Genomic DNA, 24,514 nt, shown 5'->3' with positions numbered 1-24,514 from the left:
GCGTTTGTCTGGAGGAATACAACACCAGTGGGGAAAGGCAGCTCCCGCTGAGTCAGGTTACAGCACTCAGCCAGCACTGGGGCTGCGAGCACGGGGGCCGGCCTTGTTCAGGCTCTGGGGCTCGGAAGTCTCTGCCCCAAACATCTCCCAGAAAGGCCGTCCCTGGAGCTTGCCCAGACACACATGCTGAGCTGCAAAATGGATGGAGGGAGGCAAGGCAGCCTGTCCACACAAACCACAGACACGGGGCTGGAGGAGACAGGGAGGGAGGGTATGTCTGCAAACACAACGGCCGGCGGCACCCTGCATCCCTGCAAGAGCAGAGCAGGGGTGGGAGGAATGTGCGCCGCGGGGCCCGTGGCAGCCCCGAGTGCCAAGTCCGAGAAGACTCTAAAACAAAAGCCATCCAAGCACTGGGCTGGTCCCGGGCACCAGGGTGGACGCCAGGCAGCAAGCAGGCAGAGAGGGCAGCGGGCAGGGAGGATGCAAGTCTACAGAGTGGTGCCCTTGAAGTAGAACTCGGGCGTGTGAAGTCTTCAGGAGAAAGGTCCACTGGGAACGATGGAGCAGCAGGGCTGATACTCAAGGTCTGGGAAGCGCCACGCAGCAGGCACCGTGCTAGGAACTCTATGGTGCTCAGACATCTGAGGCTCACATCAAATCCACGCGTGCCCTGGGGGGAGACTTACGCCCGTGTTATGACGGGTAAATGGAGGCCGGGACAGACCGGGTGAGTGGCCCAGGGCACCCAGACAGGAGGTGGTAGAGCTGTGTAACCAGAGCCTGGGCACCGGGCGGGGCCCGGGAAGGAGGGAAGCAGAGTCCCAGCTTCCCGCGGGGCGCCCAGAAGAGCGCCAGACGTGGCATGTGCGCTCGGAACGCCCCAGCATTCCCCTGCAGGCCCTCCTCGTCTTTAGAAATGTGGATTTCCTCTACATCTGAGGACCGAGGACACCATCTCAGAAGGGAGCCGGATACACAGACCCACAAAACTGCCCCTGTGGGTTTGTGCTGACTTCCTGGGGCCCTCCCACCACCGCCAGCACCGTGAGGAAGTGAGAAATGCCAGTTTGCAGTTTACTCTTTCTGGACCCAACTGGGAACAGTCACAGAGGTTGAGATTTGAACACAAAGACAAGAAGAAATGCCAACCCCACCCGTCCATCACACCGGTCAACTTACTCTCTCTGTTTTGATCTGGAATTTGGATTTAAAATGAAAACTGATCCCGATTCCCGCTCTGGCGGCATTTGAGTTTGAGGACGTCGTGGAAGTGAGGGAGGAGGTAAACATTGCCCTCTTCCCCTGCCCTCTCATCCCTCCGTGGACCCAAGTTCAACCCTGAGTGAAGGATGGAGCTGGGGGCTGGCTGTGCACAAGCCTCGCCACCTCCCCCCCCATGCCGTGGTATGGACAGGTGTCCCAGCATCCTCCACGCAGGTAAGGCTGGCACACAGCACAGACGCTGGATGCACCACGAAGGATGCGCACAGCCCGTGCGGTTCCACTGCCCAGCATGATAATTCCATATTAAAAAAAAAAACTAAAAGAATATGCTATATGGTTATATTATGTTACATCGTACCGCATTGTCGTCTATCATGTTGTTGCATTGTTATATTATATCATAATCCGTCTCATATGCTTTATACGCAATTCAGTGCATCCTCTTGACTTTTTATGGAGAGGGGGGAAAAGTTAACAATTTTGAGCCTTTCTCCAAAGAAAAGCATATTTGAATGGAAATGATTTTCTTTATTTTCTCCCAAGAGCAAGAAGCTTTCCTGAAAGAGAAATCTTTCCTCTCTCCGCTGAGAGTAAAAACAAAATAAAAAGTCGCTGGAACTAATGAATCCGAAAGTGGCTTCCCCCTGGTCTGAGTCACTTGCGGGGAAATTGGAAGTGCATTTCTTTACAAAGCTGCGGCTTTGAAAGAGCATTCCCAGGCTCAGATCTGCAGGCCCGGTGCTCTGTGCCCCCAGCGGGCTGGCAAACCGGGGGCCTCCGTTTCTTCCGGGGTACCTGAATGCTGTACCCTGCCCCGCCAGCAAAGGCCCCTGCCCCCAACAGCAGCACACACAAAAAATTGTGATTTGAAACTGAACTCCCTTCATCTAAATCTGGTGGGGGCCCGTGGGGGCCACGGGCTGGGGCAGGAGCTCCACGTTCTCCCCAAACCAGACCGGACCCTTGCGTGGCCGCTGACGTGGCGTGTATCAGGTCTGCGTCTGGCCCGTCTATCTGAAGTTCCATCAGCAACTTTTCATGGCAGAGCAGGAATGTAACAGAAAAATAAATCAGTGCCTAATGGCTTCAGAGAGCCGAGGGGGACACAATTATGTGGCATCTACATGCTAATCTACCAGACTGGAGACTCAAAAGCGCTCGAGAGCCCACTCCAAATTCCTGCCGTGATAAGGGGCCTCTGCATTTAGCTGGGGCTGGGATAAAAGATTTTTTATGATAATTATCTTAGTGAGGAACATTTTTGCATTTTCTTTCTGTGCGATTCCGAGTTTAGCTGGGGAGGGGGCGGCCGTTGGGGGGCAAGGGGGTGACCGTGACAGCAGAGAGTATGAAAAGTCAGACGTTTGATGCTGGACTATTATGTGTGGAAAGCAATTAGCCCACAAATGTTTGATGAATTATTAGGGAAATGCGGACCTAGCTTATTTAAGATTGGGGGCCGGGCTGGGGGGAGCGGGTGGTGGTGGTGGATGGCAATCAAGGTTTTTAAAACCTTTTGGAAGAAAGAAGTTTCATTATACAAACGAAATCTCGTCGCCGGGTGCTCCCCTGAGGTAAGTGGGTTTATCTTTCGGAGTTCTTGTGTGCTACCTGAGATCCATAGGTCTTTTCAACAATTATTGTAAGGAAAACGAGACCATCCCCTCACGACCCAGACCCTCAGCCATTTATTTTTCTTTTCTCAACGGCCTAATTAAAACCAAACTTTAGAGGCACGTACAGATAGGATCCGGCTCCGTGGTCTCTGGATCAGAGGCTCAGAGACACGAGCCGTGCGCGGAGGAAGGACCCTCCCTGCTGGGTCATGCTCAGGGATCGAAAGGGTAAACCGAGGCAGAGATCTCTGCATCTGCTCCCGGGCCCACCCAGTGCCATGCCCTCACATGACACTATTAGCGGAACTTGCAGTAAGTGGCGTTAATCATTAAGCCTCTGTGCCTTCAGAGGGGAAGAAAGAAAGACAGGAAGGAGAAAACCAAGCTCCCCCCCTGCCCTGGCCTTGCTAGAAGGGGAGGCTGCTTTTCTTTTCACCCGCGGGATCTCGTTCAGAGAGAAGACGCGGTGTGCTCAGCAGCGGCACTCGGGGAGTTAATGGACCAGTCCTCCGGCTGCCGGCACAGCACAGCATTCCTCGAATGGACTTAAAGAGTGTTCAAGAATCCCAAGGTGAATGGCACATTGCTTCACAGTGTGGATGAAGGAAAATAAATCTGCATTTCAGAAATACTAGCCTCCGTGCAGCAGGAATTTCCTAGCATCCTCTGAGAAGCACTCGGGCGTGGATGAGGGAGGAAAGCAAGCACCGAGGGGCTTAGGGACCGGCGGTCAGAGGCGGAGGGCCGTAGGAATGCTTTCTGCAGGCAGTTGGAGGGGCTCATCCACCATCCATGCCCCTGTGGGACCCCCTGAGCCCCTAAAACATCTCCATGGCATGAGCTTTGGAGGGTGACGGTTTCCAAGCCACAAAATGTTGATTTTTTTTTTTTTTAAAGTACTGGGGACAGCAAATCATACTGCTGCTGATAATAATAATAATAATAATAATAATAATAATAATAATAATACAGTTTTTAAATCCGCACCCCCCCCCCCGGATTCTACTACGACAGAGCTATAAAGCCACACAACACCCATTCACTCATATCATCTGAAGTCGAATCTTGAACACGGCGTGTAGCTCATATAACCCATAGAATGGAAAAGCACAGCACTTCGGCAGGGAGGTTGTGTGAAGGGGGCTGGTCCTGCCGGCCTGGGGTCCAAGGCCAGCAGTGAGGCCCCTGTCATATGCGGTGACGTGACAGGAAGCCTCGGGAGCTCCTGCGGGCCGGGGGCTTACCATCCAGACTGGGGGGCACTGTCCCCAGGGAGTATGCGCCTTCCTTCACGTGCACCAGCAGCTCTTCCCCGGGCTCAATGTCCTTGATGACTTTATAATAAATCTAGGACAGAAAAGCAGAGAGAAGGGGTAAGCGCTACTGTCCTCGTGGCTCAGAGAGCAGCGCTGGGCCCGCACTGCCGAGGCTGCTCATCCCAGGGGCTGGCCCCGCTGGCCACTTGACCTGCCTACTAATTGCTGCTAAGAGGTTCCCCTCTGGAACTTTGTAGATGATGCTTGAAAGGACTAGAGTCCCTTTTATTTTGATTCATCCAGTTGTTGGATATCGGTAAAGGGGATGCAAGTTGAGATCTGTGAAGATCAGCCCAAAAGTTCCCAGGCAGGGTGCGTCCCAGTGGGAAGCATCGGGGAGGCTGGCTCCTTTCGTTGGGAGCAGGGCCTGGCTTGGTCCTCAGGCTCCTTTGCTCAGTGTCTGTGCGAGATGCCCTTTGCTGCGGCTGGGGGCTTGGGGTCTAGAGGGGGTCGACAGTGAATCTGGATGTTTTGAAAATGGCCATGAGCTCAGAGTGCTCCACAGGCTGGGGCAGCAGGCCGTGAGCCTCACATGAGTGTGGACACCATTCACAAGGGAAGCCGAGGAACATGTGTGCCTGCAGCAAGCCTGGTGCCCTGGAGCCATCAGGGTCCAGATAGGGGAGCCCCTGAAAACAAGGAGGGGTGCATGGGGCTCAGGGAAGTTACTGCAGCCTGGAGCAGCAGACTCTGAGGTCTGGGGAGGAGAATTTAGAACGTCCAGCCTCAGTACTCAGCGTAGCTCTTTAGCTTGCCCTGGAGGTGTGGCCAAGATCTGGAAAACCGAATGGCTCAGAAGGGCAACAGGGCAGAGGCCGTTTGGGAACAGGCTGGAAAGGCCTGGATGACTGTGGGAGAGGACCAGGGTCTTCCTTGCCCAGGACCCCCTACCCTCTCTGGAGAACAGAGACATATGTCCCTGAGTATGTGTGGGGGGGCAGGTACCAACTCCTCACATGAGTGGGGCTTACCCAGGGAATATTACATCTCAATTCCAGAAATGTCACACAGCCAAACCACTGCCTACCACCCCGGCACATGCGTATTTGGGTCTCTGTCCCACTAACAGTAAACAAAGTGCTTCTAGAAGCCTGAAGGCCTGGCCACAGGACTGTCTAGGAGGCCAGAGAAAGACTAAGATGATTCCATCTGCCCTGGGAAACACAAGCGTCCAGGCTTCTCCAGGCTGATCCCACCCAGAGGCGCTCGGGTATTGTCCTCCTCACGGAAGACCTGGAGGGTTCGGTATTAAGCCACAATTTCCAGCAGCAGCAGGACATGGTTCCGACACCTGGTGCCTAAGCGGGGCACACGGCCTGCACGCCAGTTGTGCCTCTCCCCTTGCCCCTTGCCCCCAGGCCCTGGGAGTCATCCGGAGGGCTGAGCTCCCTCATCACTTATTGGATGGGTCACATCCGTGTGGACTCCCTCACAAGCCGCCAGTCCTAACTGACCCCAGAATGACAGCAGGGAACCCTTGAAAGGACACATAAAGCCCCCCCAGGTCCTCAATGCCCCCCTGGACTTATTCCCAGGGCACCCAGATGTCAGAACTGCACACGGCACATGTAAGACCCAGTGGGCAAACCTCCCCGCCCCTGCACTCATTCATTTTATGTGGCAATTGTCCTCAGATACGTTGCTAAATTAGGGACAAGATTTTAAAATGGAGAATAGAACCTGGAGCTTATTAACTTTTGTAATTAACCAATTGTTAAGACCTCAGTTTTGTATCACTTTATCTAAAGAAATTACGGTGGCCAAATAACTTTTAAAAAAATCAGACTTGAGCCACTGTATTTCAAAATGGGGTCCACAGTATATGGGACCCCCCAAAAGCCCAGGGACACCCTGAGCAATGGGTAGGGTGGGTCAGTAATCAGCAGGGGTAGGCGCTTCCATTTGCAAGCACAGCCAGCAAGTGCGTTGAGCACCCAGTGCGCAGGCTGGGGCCCGGCTGGGGACAGAGGCGGGTCCTCGGCTGGCTTCCCAGGGGCCCCTTTAGAGGGCAACGTGGGCCCGCCCGCCATGACCCTCCCGGAGGCCCCGCTCTGACCTGGCGTCCCGCTCCGTGTGTGCGGCTCCTGGGGCCGCGTCCTCCCTCTGGCCGGGCTGCTGGGCTCCAACTGGGGCCGGAGCTGGCCGGGGGCTGCGCACAGCCCGCCTCCCCTCTCCGCCTCCCTGTCCGACCCCCTCGGAGGGCCACCCGGCCTCTCTCGGGACCCCCCACCCTCCTTAACCCCCACCCCCTGAGTGCAACTGGCTCTCCTGGGACCCCCCACCCCGGCTCTGAGGGCCGTGGGCCTCCTGGAATCTCCCGTGAGCTCTGAGGCTGCCCAGGTCCCCGCCCCCACACCCCTCCCAGCTTCCAGGGCTGCTGACCTTCCTGGGACCCCTATGGAGCCCCTGAGGCCCCACGACCCGTGCTCCCCAGCTGCCAGGCTGGAGGGAGGCTGAGACCCACACCCCGGCCGCCCACACAGTCCCCAGCAGGAGCAGAGGGATGGTCAGCCCTCTTGGCCGCGGGGAGCAGTTTTGTGCATGGCAGGCAACCCTACCCCAGCCTGGACCCGCAAGACTGTTCTGGGGCAACTGGCTGGGCTGCAGCTCAGGACACGAGGGCAGTGGCCCGCCGAGGCGGCCTGGACTTTGAGCAGCAGACGTTATTAATCGCTATTAGAGCTCATTACAGGGCCCATGGCAGGGTGGGGGGTGGGGGTGTCCCCAACCTGCCTCCACCTGGAAGGGGGGGGCCAGGATGTGGACAGGAACCAGCAGAGCCGGGGTGCCTGGGCTAAGGGCACAGAGATGTGAAGGTAACCCTGGGACACACAAAAGTCGGCCGTTTTTATGACCTCTTCCCACTGGCACAAAGGCCTCATCAGCCAGATTCAGGAAGAAAGCCACAGTTCCAGGTCTGCGGGCGCCAACTTCCCAGGACAAAGGCCGGCTTCCTTGGGACCCAGGCTGGGCAGCTCCTGGCCTCTGGGGCGTTGCAAATTGCGCATTGACTACTGAGCCGGCCCCTTCCGCTGGGCCTGGGATGCGTGGTTACTGAAGCCAACTCTGGATTCCTGCCGGGGTTGAGGTCGGTAAGCTCCTTCCATGGTGCGCCCCTCAGGGGGTGGTCAGACCCCAGGGCCCCGCGGGCAGCGTGGCAGAGGGGGCCGAGAGGTCTGTTCCTCCAGGAGCAGAGACCCTCTCCTCTGCTGCCAGGTCCGTGCGGGAGAAGGACAGAGATCTGCGGGGTGACAGCCGCTTTCCCAACAGCCGCTGTCCCGTACCCCTGAAAGCCTGTCCCGGGGGCTCCGGCAAGCCCCGGCTGGAATCTTCCTCTCTGCTTTCAGGATCCGGGAGCTGGGAAGCCACCGCCGTGGAGTTCGCAGGAGCCGATTGACGTCTGCTCTCAAAGAGCTTTCAAAGGAATGAAGCCAAACAGACAGGCCTGAAGTCAGGTCCTGTTTCAAAGTCCCAGGCTCTTCACTCCAGCAAATGGGGGCGAACCACACCAAACCCGGGTCCTCAGAGCCACTGCCGTGTCATCTTGTCCTCCCCGTCATCCTGTCGTCCCTCTCCCAACACAGAGGTGGCTCCCTGCAGGTGGACGAGGCTCAGGGACAAATAACGGCCACGTACTGAGGAAAGTTGGCTTTCACAGGCCACGCTCATCCAGACAGACCCTTCCATGAACACAGACATCACTGTCCCCTAACCACATTCTTTAAGACGAGTATTTTCAATTTAAAATGGTTGTCAGTTTTGGATGCTTTCTCGTGTTCCTTCAATGTGTTTTTTTTTTTTTTTTAAATATCCAATCAACTCACAAGGATAGATACTATTTTTGAATATGAGGATTTAAGTTCCACCATTTTCATTCCTACTTAATCTTAGAATCTTACCATTGAAATTACGAGAAACTCCACACCCAAACTACCCTGGGTGGCTGGGCTGCGGCATCCCCCACCAGCCCTCAACTGCCCCAGAGCCAACAGGTTTTCAGAGACGTGACAGTGGTCAAGCGCATGCCACTGCTTCCCCGCTTTGGCCAGTTTGAGACACTTTCAAGGAGCAATTCAGTAAAATGGGCGAAATCTCTTGTCAGCGTGTTTATCTTAAAAAAACCCAACCTCTCTGTGCCCTGGATTTGGGGACAGTGCTGGGATTTGTGAAGGCCTCTGGGGTGCTATGGGAGGGGCTCTTCACAAAAGGCAAACACCCAGGGGAATCAGAGTGATCTATCGCCTCTGGTCCGTCCCAAGGGAGGACACTGGTCCTGGGGCATCTTTGTCTCTCGGGGACCCCAGGTGGGTCCCGTGCTGCCTCATTGCTTTCCGGACTCTGGAAACGCCTCTGTGTGTTTGTGTCTGCACTACTTGCCGTCCCCAAATTATGGGCCACCTATTTCTAAGTCCTGAGGCCTGGAGTGTTTGGAGTTGACAAAGCCCCTGAGGGGGGGCCACAGGCCAGAGCACAGACAGGCCGGGGTGGCCACTGGGGGCTGGGGTGCAGGCCTGTGTCTCTGTGGCCTGTCTGGGCCTTCCCTGAGGGAGCCCGCACAGGTGCCTGCCATGTCAGAGCTGAGCAAGAGCACGGGGACAGCACTTCTGGGCTGGGTGCCCTGGGCCGGCTGCAGGGACATGCAGACGGCTCTTTCCTCCGGTCGACAGAGGTGACCTGGGGTTTGCCCTGCTCCCGTCTTCCCCTGTGGGGCCAAAGCAATTGTGTTCAAGTCTTCATGGTCTTGCTGCTGTATCCCGTCACCTTCCCAGCAGCACAAACATGGGAAGAAATCGTCCACTCCGCTCTCTTCCATCGCCGTGCAGTTTGGGCCTGGAGAGCGCGTCTATGCATTCACAGACGTGACCGGCCACAGTTAGAGACGTCTGCTCCGCTCTTACGTGGCTTTCCTAATAAAGTATTCCATTCAATTCATCCTGACAAGCGATTACAGCTGGCATCGTGACGGCACGATTGAATTCAGATCTCATTCTTTGCCGAGGAGAGGATCATTTTGCTCCGAAGAGGGTGCCGGAAAATTCGGCAGCTTTCGGACGCAAATGCGTTTGGTATATACGTGAAGCCTTTTGTGAACTGGCCAAGAAACGCGACAATGAATCTCCTGCCTTTCTCATTTCAAAGGGGAAATTGTATCTAATTGTCCGCGAATCTAATTGTCCCGGCCAACCCGTTTACAATGTTGAATTTAGAAAGTCGTGGGGGTCGAGAGCAGAGGGCGGCAGGGACGGGGTGCTGGATGCCATCCTGCCAGTCCCGACCCCGGCCGGCTGACGGCTCGCACGCCCCGCCGGCGACCGGCTGAGGGGTCCGCGTGCAGGGAAAGGAAGCGAAAGCAAAAGAGAAGCTGCCAGGGCCAGCGCGCGGCCGGGAGCACCAGGTTTTCATTAAAAACAAGCGTTGGCTCGCATGCACGCGGCGCTGCGTGCTTATCAATCGGCTAATCTGCTAACGAAATGCCTTTCTTTAACACGCTTGTCTGCTTCCACTTTGGGGAGCCCCGGCCCCTCTGCCCAGGCAGAGCGGTGTCTGCCGGGGGAACGTGCTGGTGCTGTCGGGGTTCTCCCGGCCGGGCCTGGGGCTGTGGCGTGGGCCTTGCGGCCTCTGCTGGGAGCGCCAGGGTGTCCGGAGCCCCTGAGTCGTGCTTCCTGACATCTGTTTGTGACCCCGGCGCCGTGTCACACTGTCCTCAGCCCCACTGGCCGCTCGCCACCCTGCCACCACATCCTTGCCCTGTGAAGGCGAGGTGGGACAGGGAAAAGCCATGCTGTGAATGGGCCTCTGCACCCCTGCCCCCTCCGTGGGCGCCTCACTCCCCAGCTCTTGTTTTCATTCTTAACGTTAAAGCCAATCCAGGGACAGACCTTGTCTGTCTCCCGAAACATTTCAAACGAACTCGCTTGCTCATAATTGCGGGAGAAAGAACCACCCAGGGGTGATCTGAGTGTCTCAGATTTTCCAAAAGGAAAAGCAGGAGCCAGCAGGCGGCAGCGGGAAGGGAGAAGTTGCCCAGGGCTGGAGGAGGGGTCCTACCACCCAGAGTGAACTGAGGTATCCGCGGGCTTTGCCTTCCATTTATGCTAAGTGGGAAAGGTAAAACAAAGCATCCCAGGGGCTACAGCTGAGATCCGACCACCCCCAAAAAGTCCCGGAGGGAAGCTTGGTCCCCCCAGCCAGCTATGGTGAACATGTTGTCCTAAGCAGCCCGGCCGCCCTAAGTCCTGGGGTCTCTCAGGACCGTCTGTGGCCTCCACAGGGCTAGCAAGCCACTAGCCACTGCCTAGCTGATGGGGCTTAGTCCAGGGGAAACTCAAGGCCCAGCGTGGCCTCTGTTGTCCTGGGCCCCCCATCTGGAGCCACAGAGAGGATAGAGGTGGCCGCCAGAGGAGCTGAGCAGAGTGACCAGAGGTCAGCTATCCTCGATGTCCCCTGGGGCTGGGACCTCTCGGAGCCACAGGGCACCAAAAGCGGGTCTTGTGGCAAAAATTGGAAGCTGAAGGCAGGGTTGAGTTCTGGGCTGTGGGTCCCACAGTCCATGGAGGAGATGCATGGCTCTCTCCTAGGGACCATCTCCTGCTCAGAGCTGTCTCTCTTCAGGTCATTTCTTCGGGGAGCTGAGACTCTAGCGGCTCTGTCTTTAGGTCCCTGGAAGTCCCTCCTGCCCAGGCCCCTCTGTCTTCTCAAAACTGGGGCTCAGGTCATGTGACTTGAGCTTCTGAATGCTGTCTGGCAAACCCCACATGGCTTTATGGATCTTAGATGTTCCATCTGGATGCTGCCCCTCTGTGTCCTCGTGTCGGGAGCTGGTTTGTGTGGGAGATAGAGAGAGAAAGGGGACTTGTTTGCTTCAGTATTTGCACGTGTGCGCGCACATGTATGTGTGTGTGCATGTGCATGTGTGTGCATGTGCATGCATGTGTGTGTGTGCATGCATGTGTGCGTGTGTGCATGGCAGGGGTGGGGGGGTGTCCATAAGTGCCAGGAAATCCTGTTAGAAACCGTTGGGATTATGGAAATCTGAGAAACCCCATTAACATCGTGTAATGTTTCCTTCTCAAAGAGAAGCCTGTCTTCAAGAATCTTTGTTTTATTATTAATATTTTGGGGATGTTTTTATTCCAGCTCCACTTCATAGCAGCCGGTGTTCCCAACAGTCAGGACAAGAATGGAAGCACTTTCTGCGGAGGCCCCGTGGCCACCGCACCCAAGAGAGCGCTAGGCAGTCTTGGGGAGACTGCTGAAAAAATAGTTTGGAATCTATCAGATCCCTTTCAAGAAGACATTTCTGGGGGCCCCTCGGTGCCTCAGTCTGGTTAAGTGTCCGGCTCTTGATTTCAGCTCAGGTCATGATCTCAGGGTTGTAGGATGGAGCCCCACGTGGTCTCCGTGGGTTTCGTGCTCAGCATGGGGTCTGCTAGGAATTCTCTCTCCCTCTCCCACTGCCCTTCCCCCTGCTAGTGCCTTCTCTCTCTCTCTCTCTCTCTCTCCTTAAATAAATAAAAATCTTTTAAAAAAATTATCTGTAAGATTCATTTTATTCAACCAACAAATAATGAGGCCCGTGTAGATGTATCTAAGAGCAGTTCCTCATTAGGCTTTAAAATTATTATTATTTTGCAAAGGAAAATATACCCCACAGTTTCCTCATTTTTCCTTTAATATCTGAAATGCAGAGGCAAGACTTTGGGATGAGAACTGAGGAACCTGACAGCCTTCTGAGCACCTCCTGACCCGGGGCCTGGCCGGCCAGCCTTCCACCTCTCCCCTGCCTGACACGGAGGCTATTCCATGTGGCTGCTTAAATGCACAGGTGTGCCTCCTCAGGAGGGATGCTGGCCAGCCCCTCGGTGCCCTGTAACACCAGGATGGACTCGTGGTCCTCAGGGGTGCTCCAAGGGTGGGGGCTCCTCTCTCCCTCAGAGGGCTGGGGGTTTGGAATGCCCCAGGTAGAGGAATTCTGATGCTTTGGGCCATGCCAGTGATGCACACGCTTAAATGTGCAACTCAAGTTCCCTCAGAGCTTGTGAGCTAAAATGGGGATAGTTAATCCCACAGGGACTTGATAGAGAGAAACATCCAGCAGGTGAGGAGGGTCTGCAGGAATTTCGATGTCCTAATGGCTTTGAATAAAAGAGCCCCGAGTGTTTCTGACCCTGAATCGAGGAGGGTAAGCATTGGGGGACCTGTGTGGGCTAAAGGGGATCAGTAAGAATTAAGGACTATCATTCTATCCCAGCAGCAAGTATTTCTGTCCCCTGGTGGAAAGAGATGGAAAGGCTTTGCTGCAAAACAGTTGATTCCATGTGGAGCTGGCATAAATGCTTCCCTGGAAGATTAATAATAAAACAAAGATGTTTGAAGACAGGCTTCTCTTTGAGAAGCTTATGCATCTGTTTGCTTTTCCACAAGCTGGCCACTAAAAGGTATCTACTTTGCTACTAAAGTTTGGTTCAAACACTCTAACAAATCTATTTCTTAAATAAAGGATCCGGATCCTTTTGTCTTTCTATTCTGTATCTCCCAAAAGTGCCATTGTGGGCCTGGCCCATAGTTTCCGGATGCATGACCACGGGCACATGCCATCCACAAAGGAGGGGAGCTGGGGAGCCCATCCTCACCATGTGCCTAGATCTGATTCTCCTTCACGCACATTTCACCTTCATTTGGAGGAAGAAAAAGTGTTTAAGTTCTAATATTTATGATTATCCTTTTGCTTTAATTTCTGCAATATTTTTTGTTATCAGAAGAAAAAAAATACTGGGATGCCTGGGTGGCTCAGCGGTTGAGCGTCTGCCTTCGGCTCAGGTCGTGATCCCGGGGTCCTGGGATCAAGTCCCTCACTGGGCTCCCTGCAGGGAGCCTGCTTCTCCCTCAGTCTGTGTCTCTGCCTCTTTATGTGTGTCTCATGAATAAACAAATAAAATCTTTAAAAAAAAGAAGAAGAAAAAAACCTCATCTTATTTTCAAAATGCTGGATTTTAAGTACAAGCTGTAGACACTCCAGGAGCAGAGGTGGATTCAAACCTCACCGGTTAGTGAGGCAAGCACCAGCTTGAGTCCAGCGGGGAGCTGCTCAATCCAGGCAGAGTTTCGGGGCCGAGAAGGAGCCTGAGCAGAAGAGGGGGGAGCCAGGGGCAGCTCCCGGGGGTCCTAGGGACCTCCCTGGTGTGTGCGTTCTGCGTTTCTTCATGCATAACTGTTTCTCTGAAGTCAAGAGCCTCGAACCGCTTTTAATGGTTTGCACAGGCGATGGGAGAATGTACCCTTTGTTATGTGGTCTCTGAAAAAATTTTTGAAAGCAGTGGAATCCTTTTTGTAGATGAAATCTCAAGTGTTACCCCCAGATATTGTAGGCAAAAGCAAACTGCTCTGGTGGGAGGGGCTGGGGCCCCCAGCATCCCGAGGAGCCTGGCGCTCTGGGAGCATGGTGGAGAGGCACCCGAGGGGCCTGGCTCCGGAGGGTGCAGGCTCCAGGGTCCATTTGCAAACTTGTAATGAAAGACACAGACTACGAACTCCCAGCACTGGGGACATGTGGCCTTCTTGGTCAAAAGAAACGCTTCATGGCATCTTCTCTCCTGTTCAGCTCACGGCCTGGAGGCTACCACGAGGAGGGAGAGCCAGCCATGCTTGCGTTCCCGGAGCAAGGAAGCGAGGATACAGCGTGCTTGGCCTCTGGAGGGTTGGCAGCACTAGTGAGGTGTCCCTTGGCCCTGGGGGGCCAGAAGCTGAAGTCATGGCCATGGAGCTCAAGAAAATTATCAGTTGGCTACCAGCGAGGTCAGGAGATTTTGCCCTGACAAGGCCAGCTTTGTGGCCAAACACAGCCATGAGGACAACGATTCCTAAGTGGATGGGCCCAGCTCTCCACTTCGCTCCTGCCTCCTGGGCGGTGTGAGGAGGGGAAGGGGACCCTGTGTTCAGGTCTTGCCCCTCCCAACACTTTGCTTCACAAAAACCACCATCTTTTGGTTCTCAGGCCTGGGCAAGCTGCCAACCAAAGGCTCCGATGGAAGCCTTGGGGTGTCGCTGAGCTCCTGGAAACTTAGCACTGGCCAAGCATCAGATTGCTGCCCAAACCGTAGGACAGGGCTTGGCAAAAGTATTTGGCGGAGGCGCAGCTGACCCTTGACCTCGGCAGGCCCCCTGTGGTGGGTCTGGGTGCCGAGGCCCCAGCCACCACGCTGAGGGCCCGTGTGCAAGCCCTGGACCTACCTGCTCGTTGATCTGGCACATGGTGAGGTTCTGGTCGTCGCAGGAGCATGCCACCCGGATGTACTTGAGCCAGCTGCCGGACCCCGCCTGACCAGCATCCATGCAGAGCTTCTCACTGCTCAGGTCTTCAGAGATCTGGCGGGGAGAGAGAGAACCCAGGGGGGTCAGAGGCATCCTGTGTGAGAGAGTCTACACACTCTGCGTCTGCCCAATGAGGGACCGGCTGTTTGGGCCCAGTAGGAGGGCAGTCCAGCACCTGGACATAAGCAGACCCCCTGGGCACTGGTGAGGTCCTGGTCCCGCCCAGCTGCCCATCCCAGGAGCCCCCGAGAGCCCGGCAGAGAGGCAGGAGGATGGCCCTTCTTCTCACCAAGCAGGTTGCTGCCCTGGCCTGGCAATAAAAGGAGCCACCAGTGTTGCAAGAACCCCCAGCACAGCTGTCCCACATGTGAGAAAGCGGAGGTCACTGTGTCTCAGAACAGAGCCCTCTGTTAAGGGGAGTTGGGGCGTGGGGCTGGAGAAAACCATTCTAGAAGGTAAAGGTGTTGTTGGGGTGTGTGGCTGCGTATGTGTTGGCATGAGTGTGCGTGTGTGTGTGCGTGTGCGTGTGTACACATTACCCTAAATGTAAGAAAAACATTCAGTTTTCTTAAAGGTGGAAAGTTTCCACTTGACACCTGGGGCCTGCAGAGGCCCGGCCTCTCAGCGCACCCTCAGTGGCCAGCGCCCTAGTGACTGGCATTATCTACTTTGTTGTTGCCACTGGTTTCTGAGTGTGCTTCTCAGGGTGTGCATCTCTGAGTGGGTCATTCCATAGGAGACCTGAATGCTGTCCCCTTTGGAGAGAGGGATGCCCCTGGACCTCTGGATGCCAAGGCGAAGCTGCAGCAGAGTCCCCTCCCATCCCCACACCTGCTCTGTTCAGTGCCAGCTTCCGGGTCTGAATCCTGAGCATGCGAGCCAGCAGCATCTGGCCAGCTTCCTGGGCAGTCCAGCCCCAACTCTTAGAGGGTATGAGGAAGGGGCTGAAGCCTCAAAATAGGAAGGGGTGTCCAAGTGGGCAGGTATGTCCTGGTGGGCAGGTGTGTTTAAGTGAGCAGCTGTGTCCTAGTGAGCAGCTGTGTCCTAGTGGGTAGGTGTGTCCTGGTGAGCATGAGTGTCCAGGTGGGCTGGTGTGTCCTAGTGACCAGGAGTGTCCAAGTGGGCAGGTGTGTCCAGGTGAGCTGGTGTGTCCTGGTAGACAGGTATGTAGCTGTGTCCTGGTGGGTAGGTGTGTTTAAGTGAGCAGATGTGCCTGGCAGGCAGGAGTGTCCGGGGGACAGATGTGTTCTAGTGGCCAGGTGTGTCCTGGTGAGCAGTTATGTCCTGGTGGGCAGGTATGTTTAAGTGAACAGGTGTGTCCTAGTGAGCAGCTGTGTCCTGGTAGACAGCTGTGTCCTGGTGGGCAAGGGTGTCCTGGTGGGCAGGGGTGTCCTGGTGGGTAGGGGTGTCCAGGTGGGCAGGGGTGTCCAGGTGGGCAGAGGTGTCCTGGTGAGCAGGGGTATCCAGGTAGGCAGGGGTGTCCTGGTGAGCAGGGTGTCATAAGGACCCAGTAAAGTCAGGACAAGGGGTAATGACATATACCAGCAAAGATGGAAGAGGCTGATTCCAGGCACCATGGCCCCTGCTCCCTAGAGGGTGTCCCAAGTGCCTGTTCTGAACAATAAGGACCTGGGAAGGATAAGAGGTGTCCCCACTAAGGCCTGGAGAAGCTGCTTCTGACCAGCGACTCAGGATACTTTGTAACAGTGCAAGTGCTCCCTAGATGTGCTCAGACACTTTCTGAGTGGCCAAGGGTGGCCTCTGAGCGATGAGGAAGCGGAAGTTTTGGGAGGCAGGTGTATTGTTGCGGGAGGTACTGAACCTGCTCTGGTCGATCTGTCCACATACACCTGGGGCGCCCTGAGTCCCTCCTGGAGACCCTCCTGTACACGACGAGTCTAGGGGCTGATGGCTCAGACCCAGCTTTGCTGACGTCTCTGGAGTCTGATCCAGAAGGGGCTTCGAATCTGGGGCCTCAGTTCTGTGATTCTCCTTTATGGGGGGCTTTCCCCAAATGGGTCTAATTCTGAGAGAGGGGAGCGAGGCCAGATGTCCTGGCCGGGGGAGGGCGAGAGAGGGGTGGGTGGGGCTGGAGGGGTGGCATGGCACAGAGGCCCTCTGTCCAGCCCCGAGCCCTCTGCTGTCCGCGTCTGGACCCTCGGGAGGCCGCCACGGGCTGGCCGGCAGGGTAGGAACACAGGCCCACGTGGGAGAGACCCTCTCTGGGCACTAACGCCTCCCAGGGCTCCCCATGCACCTCCCACCCCAACTGCAGGAAACCCTCAGAGAAGACCCACAAAGCAAACCCTGTGGTTTGTGGCACCTCAACGGATGGGGCAGCCCCGCTGCCTTCCTCTGCCACGGGGAGAACGGGGCAGGGGGTGGAGGGGTGGGGAAGCCAGGACCCGCAGGCCCCACCCCACCCGGCGGGCCTGGGCTCCCTGTGGTGCCCACCCCCAGCCTCGGGCTCTGTCCACACCCGCCTGTGCCATGGGCTGGGGCAGAGGGTGCTCGCTGCTGGAACCATCGAGCCGCGGGCTCTGCCCACCCGCCCCGCTGTTCCTCAGGCCTACTTGGTGCCTCAAGGGTGTTGCTTCACCTCAATAGGCCCGTCCCCCCAGATTGTTGCTACAAGAAGAGTGAGCCCTAACTAACCACCTGAGCCCTGCTCTGAGCCCTCGGAGCCCCTCCCTGTCCCGTTTGCTCACGTGTGTGTGTGTGTGTGTGTGTGTGTGTGAGCATGAGTGTGTGAGGGGCCACTTGGGGGGGGTGGGGGGCAGCAGTGTGTTTTTGGGAAAAGACAAACCAGCCCCAGTGAGGGCGTGGCCCGGGGGCAGCCTGCAGGGAGGCCCACCTGCCCCACAAGAGGCCTGGGCTCCCCACCTGAGTCCTCCTGTGCCTCCGTCCACCGCGGTCCCACGCTCCTGTCTGTCGTCCCCACATCCCCCAGGAGGATGCCCTGGACGCGGGTCTCAAACACAGACTTGGGGGCCCCAGTCCGAGGCCCTGATGAGGGACCAGGGGTCTGCCTCGTGTCCTGCAGGCTCACTTCCCAAGGGGCTCCTGACCTCCCACCATGAGGGGAGCGCTGTGCCACACAGGGGGTCCCCTGTCACTGTCACCCCAAAGAGAGGGCTCGAGGGTTTGGGTGCACCACGGATGTGTCCTGGGGACAGGGGAGGGAAAGCAGATCGTGTGGAACCACCTGTGGTGCTCGGCGCTTGCAAGTGCTGCCCCCTGAACCATGGCCTGTGCTGCCTACGGCCTGCTCTCCTGGTCTCCGTGACCCCACTGCATCACGGGGAATGCCATCCGGGCACGCAAACCCTGCCTTCTGGTGAGCTTTCTAGGGCTTTGTCAGACTGACCTCTCCCTTCTCCATAGGTTGGTCCCATAGGTGCTGGAGCACGGTCCCTGTCCTAAACCCTCCCTGGACCCGGCGAACGTCTCTGGTTCTCTCCAGCGTGTCTAAAGGACTGGTCACTCACTCACACGGGACACCAACCTGTCCCTGTCCCTGTCAGCGTGCAGCTCCAGGGTGTGTCCACTCTCTGGCCAGCAGCCCTCCTTCCCTGAGACTCCTGGGAAATGTCCCCACCCTGCGACCCAGGAGACCTGGCCATTTGCAAGGTCATGGGGTGGGAGTTACCTCCTGGCAAGCCCCAGGGGTTGGAGGAAACCCTCTTCCCTGAAACTACCTCTGAGCAGCATCAAGTGAGGCACTGGCCCTTCTTTCAGGGAAGACAGAAGTCCTGGTCTGGGGGCCAAAGCAGAATGCATGAGCAGGGAGAGGGCCCAGGCCTGTGTCCACCATCGTCACCTGGGTGCACCTGGGCCCTGCTTCCAGCTCAGACAGCAGGACACATCAGGCCTGGCTCTTGCTAGGCGTTTGGATGGGCCCAGGCCCTCTCTGACTCCCAAAAGGGAGAAACGGGGTACAGACATTTATCTTGCTCTTGTATCTCTTCCTTTCATCCTGCGTCCTCCCCACTGGGACTCTGCTGGGCCTTTGGGAAGCTCACATTAAGAGCCCGTGTGGGCGCAAGTCTCTCTGTGTTGGTCACCACAGGCCTCCGAGGCAGGGGTTGGGATCATCCTGTTTCCCATCAGAGGAGATAGAGGCCCCAGGAGTGGAGACCTGGAGCCGAGTTAGGGGCCAGAGGGAGGGTCTCCTCGGGGTCCTGGAAAGCAAGACTGGACGGCCACGGATCCCTCTTGCTGCCTCTTTTACAGTGAGATTCTCCAAAACGGTAGGACAGGTGGAGGCCACCCCTCCCCAGCTGGGCGGCAGGGTTGAGGCCTGCTCAGGCCCCAGGAGGCCAAGAGTCACAAGTGGATGGAGGAGGACGAGTGTCAGCAAGGTGGCTGAGCCCGTGAATCTGCACAATGCAAGAGGAGGGAAAGAAGAGAGAGCCCAACCCCTAGGCTTTGCCTCTGGGCCCCTGGCCCCTTTAGCAGACAGTGCCTGAATCTCTTTCCAGATTTGAAATCTGGCTCCCCTGCCCAATCCCACTCCAAAGCCTTGCTCTGGTTTATTTGGAGCTGAGTCTTGGGAATCCCAGAGCCTCCAAAGGAAGCTGCCCTCCTACCCATTCTCCTCACTCGGCCTCACAGGCCTCCACGCCCCTGATCCCCCTGCCAGGTCCCCCAGCTCATAAATCACCCCCATCAGAAATGCTGAGTTATGAAGCAAAAAGATGGAAAAATTCTCTTAACCTTGACGATTTTTTTTGCACATCATTTGAGGTTTCCTGCCCTTCTAATTTGTGGGCTCTCTGCTGGGCTGCTCTCTCACATTTGATAGGTATGGCTGGCCACTGGGCCCGTCCGGGGTGTGCACGCAGGCGGGCATGCCGAGGCGTCTGTCATTAGCTCACCTAATGGAGTCCGTGCATGCAGCAAATGCAGCAAAGCTGGGGCCTGCAAGCCTGCCCTCCTGCCACCACAGCCTGGGGCTGTAAGGCAGCACCCTGGAAGCTCGGGCATGGTGTCAGCCTGTGGCAGCAGCCGGGGAACAGGGGAGGGCCTCCTTCTCTTACCCTGACCCTCCTCTACAGGCCCACCAAGCTGTGTGGGTCTCTTTCCTGTGCACAGGCGCACACACACACTGTGGTTACAATTTATGAGGTCCACGCGTAGCTGAAACAGAAAGTCCATTCTTGTGACGGAAGGAGGTGGGGGAAAGCATTCTGGAAACACCTCTGTCCGGGTGTGGACACGGAGCCTGGATGAGCTCATAAATCCCTGTCCTAACTCTCATTATGGGCTCGGTGCTGATATGACCAAGCACTGCTGGCGGTGTGGCTGGCGCATGGGGTCACACGGCTGCCAGGCACACGGGAGTCCTGGCAGGCGGGTCATGGGCCAGGGCCCCCACCTGCTCTGACTGGGAAGGAGGAGGGGAGGGAGGCAGGACAGAGGGGCTGTTTCCAGGAGAAAGAGAACCTCGTGGAAGCTGTTTCTAAGATGGAGGCCGCCTGGCTCCTGAGCTCATGGAGAGGGGGCTAGAAAGCTGTCATTCCTGGGCCTTTGCCTAGAAGAGGCTGGATGGGCTCTCAGACTGCCTCCAGAGCAGTGGCTATTGTGTTTTGGGGGGCCAAGGGCCAAGGTTGTTGTCTCAGAAACCCAGGAGCACGGTGAAGCGCAGGGTGAGGGTGCTGCAAGAGGCAGCTGGGGTGCCCCACAGGGGCTCTGACAGCAGGGTCCACGTGGGGGGCTTTGCTCCTGTACCCTCAAGGTGCACAGCCTCTCAGTTGAGAGCCAGACCGCATCGTGTCGTGAAGCCACAGATGTCTTCAGGGATCCGATGAAAGCCACAGCCCAGAAGTTCCTCAGACATCTGATGCCACACGAGACGCACAGGGTTCTCAGCCCGTCTCCTGCTAAATGCCCAGGCATCCAAGCCTGCTCCTGCCCCTGGGTTTCCTTGCCGCCCTCTCTGCTCCATCCCCGCTCTGCTCCCATTATTCTCAGATATGGACTCCCCACTTTCCTGCCCAGATGGGCTCTGTACCCCTTGAGAGACCGTCCCAGTAGCGGTGGGGTTTGCGGAAAACTGGAGGCGGAGCAGAGTTTCAGCCTGGCGTCATGCAGCACCTGAGCCCTCCCAGGCCCCCTAAGTGGGGTGCACAACCCCCGATCTCATCAACAGCACGCAGGGGCTGGGAAGAGGGGCACCTGGGTCAGAACCCTGCTCACCAGCCCTTGGTGTGAGCTGAATGCCACCCCTCTCCAGGGGTGCCCCGCACTCTGCGGGCTGAGAACATGCTTGGGGGCTGGGCTTCCTCCCAAGGGCACATCTTGTCCATCAGCCTCGGGCTGTGGCCCTGACCTAAGAGAGACACTCGGGCAAACTGGTGATCAGACTAGCACTTTCAAGTGTCCAAAGAAATAAATGAATGAAAACCAACTCACTCAGATACAGAAGCCCCTCAGGGTGGCCTGCAATGGGGGAGGCCCAGCAGCAGGGCATCTTGAGACAGGCAAGGAGCCTTGCCAAGGGGTGAGCACCCCATCACTGGGGGAAGTCAAGGGGTCTTCATGGCCCCCTCCCTCCAGGGTACTCAGAAGGGAGGTTGGACTTTCTGAACTCCATGTGTCTTCCCAGCCCTGAAATTGCATAATTCATTTGACAACACAGAGGTTGTCTGGGGTCCTGCTTCAGTTTCTCCTTTGGAACTAGAAAGCCTCTTTCCTGATTTCTGGCTGGGTGGAGGCCTGTGGCTCTGTGCACATGGGGTGCATTATTAGAAATAGTTGGCTGCAGCGCCGGCCGCTTCCCTGGCTGGCTGCACCTGCTCACAGGCTCTTCGGAGGCAGGCTAAAGGGTTCTGCCCACCATAGGATGATGAGGGTACTGGCCAGAGCAGGGCCCTTCTCTGGGTCTCGTGGGTGGCCAGTCATGGGGTGGCCCCAGAACCCCAAAGGGGACAAACCAGCTCTGGCTATGAATAGGAGAGGGACACTCAGCAGATAGACTCCATCCTGCCTCCTTCAAGAGCCCTGCTGCCCGTCTGTGTGGGGGACTCTCAGAGTTTCTCGGGGTGCTCCCAAAGAGAAAGCCCCTGGTCACTGCAGAGAGCCCTGGGCCCAGCCTGGGCCCCAGGAAGAGAGGGTCCTGTCACACTCCTTGGCTGGCATCCTGGTAACCAGCTGAGCAAGAGGCCGCTGGGTGGGAGTCCCAAGGACCCTCTCCCCTTGCCCTGCCCTGGGGGTTGCAGGCTGCTATAGCCACTCCCAGGGGGCGATGGCCTGGAAGCTCTGTCTTCAGATGTCACTCATGGGATCACACGATGGAATGAGACCCTCACCTATGATGTTGTTTATAAACCGAATTTCTGTAGTGGGGGCCCTGTTTACAGACGTGTCCTCCTTAAAGATGTTCTGCATTGTGATTGAATGGAGAGTTCCTTCAGAAGGTGAGCGCTCTGTGTGTCACTGCCTCATTTCAGCTAGGAGCGGGGTGGGGAGGAGGCGGGAGGGGACATTGAGGCAGGTGCAGTAGTGAGGGACTCGCCCAGCCCCCTCCCGGGAGACACCTGGGACCCCAGTGTCTGGTGCCCGAACTCCCATGGATGTGCCCAGTGCTAACATTCTCCACATCTTTGCGGGGATGCCGAGGTGTCACCTGGGGGCCTGCCTCAATCACTTCCTCCCAGCCGACCCCACAAAGACACCTGAGTGGGTCATACTCTACCAACGCTTACCAAGAAAAACTACTGGGATGACATGTTACCAGCGCCTGGGTCCTGCTCTGTCCTCTCCCTGTGGACAGTCCTGAGCACACCATCACAGGACTGGCCTTGTGTCCTCATGGGTATGCCAGGCTGGCAGCCTGCACGGAGCCCCTGCTGCCCCTGTCACTGTTGGACAGAGGGGGTTCTTCACGCCCACTGCCCCAGCCACTCTCACCCCTGGGGGGCAGCCCTGGGTGTTCATTGTCTGCCCCCGCTGTGGGCCTGACCCACCGAGGAAAGCAAGCCACCTCAGGCCCCAGGGTCTTCCTTCTGGTCCTCTGAGAGGACAACTGGTGTCAGAAGGGTGGCTACTTGCCAGAGCAGGTCTTGCAGAGGTTTCTGACCTCAAACAACCCAGCTATAACCTGGGTGTTGATGCTCTGTCCCTGTGTGCCTGCCCACCTCAACCTGGCACTGCTGTCTTGTGGGTGCCCACGTGCAGGACAGTCCCAACAGGGCCCCCAGCAAACACCAGCACACAGGGCCCCAGCCCTACTTTGCCCCAGCTCACAGGGGTTCTGCTCCTGGTGAGGTGGAAATTTTACACCTGACTTGGCTGCTGTTGTCTGGGCCTGGAGGCTGCCCAGGAGATTTTATGCCCAGGGCAGTGTAGAGCCACGAAGAGCCGGCGACTTGCCATCACCTGCAACAGTTTGGGCTGGTAAAGGCTACCAGTGCCCAGAAGCCCCCCAAATCCTGGCCTGGTCTCCAAAGTCCCCCAACTGGCAGGTTCCACACCCACCCCTCCCAGGCCCCTGTCGACCCACCCCTGCCCTCAAGCTAATGTGGTTAAATTGCTAACAGCCCAAACGTTTTTTTCCAACCCTAACTTGATTTGAAGTTGGGTCGGGAGCAGAAGTCTCTGAGTCTAAGGGCTGCGTGTTACCACAGACTCAGCTGTGACATTCTGAAGTGAGACACTTTTGTTTTGTTCTTGATCATAAAAAAGATTGGAAAAAAAAAGCCCAAACAACCAAAACCAAAGGCTTGTGGCAGCGTCCTTGCCCAGGGGTAGGTGGGAGCCTGGGGTCTGCCCACAGGAAGCGGTTCCACCAGCAAGTTGTTGCAAGGCCCCAAGAGGTGTCACATACATAACCCTTCTCTGGCCACACAGACGGTGACAAACTGCAGAGCTTATGAACGGCACCCCCTGCCCAGCAGGTGCAGGAGGAATTCTCACAGTGGCTAAGCTGCTGCAAACCTGGGGGCTGCAGACCTCTAAGCACAGCCGGCATGCTCCCTGGGACCATTCTCTTGCTGGACAAAAGCCCCAAGTGTGGAAGCCAATGTGGAAGCCAGGCTGAGAAGCCCACCGAGGACCCCTCAGCCCAGCTCTGTTGCCTTGGCTGGGACTTCTGCATCTTCCAGCCCACGAGCTTGGTGGGAGTGCTCAGAGGTCCAGGGCCTTGTCGTCCTCAGACCCTCTTGGTCATCCCTGTATCTGGATATCATGGGCTTCTCAGGCTCTGTCATCCTGGCCAGAGGCCATCCGAGTTGTGTCTCAGAGTGTCCCCACCCCTTCCTCTTTAGATGTTCTCTGTAGAGGCTTCCCACTGGGCTCTTCACACCACTCTGTCATGAGGAGGCAACATGTTCCTCTGGCCACCACCACCTGGTAGATGGCTGACACTGTAGTCACCACTGCTTTAGCTACTAGCCACTGCTGACCCTCCCCACCGAGTCACAAGAGGCTCTCAACCACCCTCTGCCAAGGGGCAGTCACTATTGTAGTCACCTTCGTAGATGAGGAAATTTTACACAGAGGAGTTCAGTAACCCACCCAATGTTGCACAGCAAGAAGGGGGCAGACACACTGGATGATGGGTACTGGCCACCTGTCTCACCCCTTTTATGATCTTTGGGGACCAGTGCTTCACATCCTGGCTGGTCTCATCCTTCTCACCTCTCTTCTACCTGAAGATGGTGGCAAGAACAACTAAGACTTTCCCAGAGCCTTGCCAAGGACTAGTGTTCAGTTGAGACTCACTGAATGTCTCTTCATGGATGGATGGATAGATGGATGGATGGATGGATGGATGGATGGAAAGATGGATGATGGATGGGTAGACAGATGGATGGTGGATGGATGGATGGGTGGATAGTTGGTAGGTAAGTAGGCAGATAGATGGATGAATAGGTTGTTGGATGAATGAATGGATAGATAGATGGATGGATGGATGGATGGATGGATGGATGGATGGGGCACAGTTTTCCAGACCTGCCCAGATGATTTTGGCTTCTCTACTTCCACAAGTGAGATATAAGGGAACATCTTTCCAGGAGATATAAAGGTAGAAGAACACAGGGA

General features: G+C 56.5%; 1 protein-coding gene and 1 long non-coding RNA gene across 7 annotated transcripts in view; one reads left to right on the top strand and one right to left on the bottom strand.

Annotated features, from left to right (window-relative positions):
• PRDM16 (PR/SET domain 16) overlaps positions 1-24,514 on the bottom strand; it is a 314,127-nt gene that overhangs the window by 34,891 nt on the left and 254,722 nt on the right. For all 6 annotated transcript variants that reach the window (XM_038537722.1, XM_038537726.1, XM_038537724.1 and 3 more), the window contains 2 exons: positions 14,390-14,524; positions 4,088-4,190 (listed from right to left, as the gene is read on the bottom strand). In XM_038537722.1, the coding sequence (XP_038393650.1) occupies positions 4,088-4,190; positions 14,390-14,524 (238 nt within the window). The remainder of the gene's footprint in view (positions 1-4,087; positions 4,191-14,389; positions 14,525-24,514) is intronic.
• On the top strand, positions 536-7,928 carry LOC119871901. The gene is made up of 2 exons (XR_005359807.1): positions 536-1,440; positions 7,507-7,928. It is a non-coding gene; the product is annotated as an uncharacterized LOC119871901 (long non-coding RNA).

Source organism: Canis lupus, chromosome 5 (assembly GCF_011100685.1).
Source record: "Canis lupus familiaris isolate Mischka breed German Shepherd chromosome 5, alternate assembly UU_Cfam_GSD_1.0, whole genome shotgun sequence".
NCBI lineage: Eukaryota > Metazoa > Chordata > Mammalia > Carnivora > Canidae > Canis > Canis lupus.
Note: the sequence above shows the minus strand (reverse complement) of the source record. Positions and strands in the feature narration are given on the sequence as shown.